The 1,623-nt window shown below is 34.2% G+C and overlaps 1 protein-coding gene across 1 annotated transcript; it reads left to right on the forward strand.

Annotated features, from left to right (window-relative positions):
- Positions 1 to 769: 769 nt before the first annotated feature.
- On the forward strand, positions 770 to 1,512 carry RPS21B (40S ribosomal protein eS21; the record flags this gene model as incomplete). Its single annotated transcript, XM_003980233.1, has 2 exons — positions 770 to 793; positions 1,273 to 1,512. The coding sequence occupies 2 exons, from the start codon at positions 770 to 772 to the stop codon at positions 1,510 to 1,512; spliced, it is 264 nt and encodes an 87-aa protein (XP_003980282.1).
- Positions 1,513 to 1,623: the final 111 nt, after the last annotated feature.

Raw genomic sequence — 1,623 nt, forward strand, 5'->3', positions numbered from 1 at the left:
CCTATCCTAACCCAAAATCTATCCTAATCCAAGCCATTTTTTTTATTATGTAATTTATAAGAAACTAGTATAAAAATCATATTATACGACTACTATTTTTCAATTTTTTTTCAATCCATGCCCCAATCCATGGCCAGAATAGACCAACCCTGTTCTCAATCTATAAAATTTGATTTCTACCCTACTTTTTTTCAAAATTTTTGCCCCCAATCCTTGTTTTTTCAATCCATTAATCCTAATCCGTCCCAGGCCTGGATAGATTGATAAACTTTTGCTGCCACGGAAAGGAATTTTGAAAAGAGAAAAATAAGACGCCTCTCTCCGCGGAACATTCTTGGAAAAACAAAGGAAGTGACCGCATTTCCACCCATACACAAATAGAAAAAATATATTCAGAGAAACATCCTTACCTTCTCATGTGGAATGATTGTACACTATATCTAATAATTTTCAGAAAACGATAAGTGAGAAACTCTCAGGAAGGACGCAAGTAATCCCCCCATTCCATGTTGCCAGTTGAGTGTACGGCTAAATCTCTGGGAATTAAATGTCCGTGCGTATGATAATGAGTATGAGAAATAGATGTTTCTTGGGTGGGGGATTCTGAGATTTCGTTAACCTTGCGAAGACATGAACTGGCTAGCGATTGTGTGAAGATATAGGTGAATTATCATTTAACAAATTAGAGGCGAATTTCATTTGGTACCATGCAATTTTTAATACGAAGAAGAAGGAATACACATATCATATCACCAATAAATTATTCAAGATGGAAAACGATAAGGGTCAATTAGTATGTTTTTGATTTATTAGTAAACTAGTAAGAAAAACAAATCAAAACAAGACGAAAGGAAACGAAACAAGCCCAATAGAGTAGAATATTTGAGTGGAAAAATGCCCATATACAAATAAAGAAACAGATCGAGATTAAGACAACCCTAGAAAAAAGGGCAATTAACAAAAAAATAAACGTCACGAGCAACATGTTAGAACTATGTACCTGAATACAATGATTTCGAGAAAATAGCTCTAATATTTATGGACTATGAAAAATTGGATATTAAAAAATAATATACTTAGGATACACAAGGATATCTAAGAAGCACTTTAGGACCAAGGATATGAAGTGTCTAATAATGGTTACAAGTTCTCGATACGAAATCCTATTCCACTTTTAATATTTCGTTTTATTTTGTCGTAAGCATTTTATATGAAACATATTTTTACTAACAAATTGATGAAAAAACCGTATTTTCATAATTTTCCGAATAGGTCGAACTTTACGTTCCAAGAAAGTGTTCCGCTACCAACAGAATTATCAAGGCTGACGATCACGCTTCAGTCCAAATCAACATTGCCAAGGTTGATGAAGAAGGCCGTGCTATCCCAGGTGAATACATTACCTATGCTTTAGCCGGTACTGTTAGAGCCAGAGGTGAAGCTGATGACTCTTTGAACCGTTTGGCTCAAAACGACGGTTTGTTGAAGAATGTCTGGTCTTACTCCCGTTAAAAACAGGAGGATAGGATGATGATATAAGATGATATGCAACTATGTGTGTGCATCTTTTTATAACAGATATGTATAAATACAAAAACGTTTAAAAAACTCGATAAAATAATA

Source organism: Naumovozyma dairenensis, chromosome 7, assembly GCF_000227115.2.
Source record: "Naumovozyma dairenensis CBS 421 chromosome 7, complete genome".
Classification (NCBI taxonomy): domain Eukaryota; kingdom Fungi; phylum Ascomycota; class Saccharomycetes; order Saccharomycetales; family Saccharomycetaceae; genus Naumovozyma; species Naumovozyma dairenensis.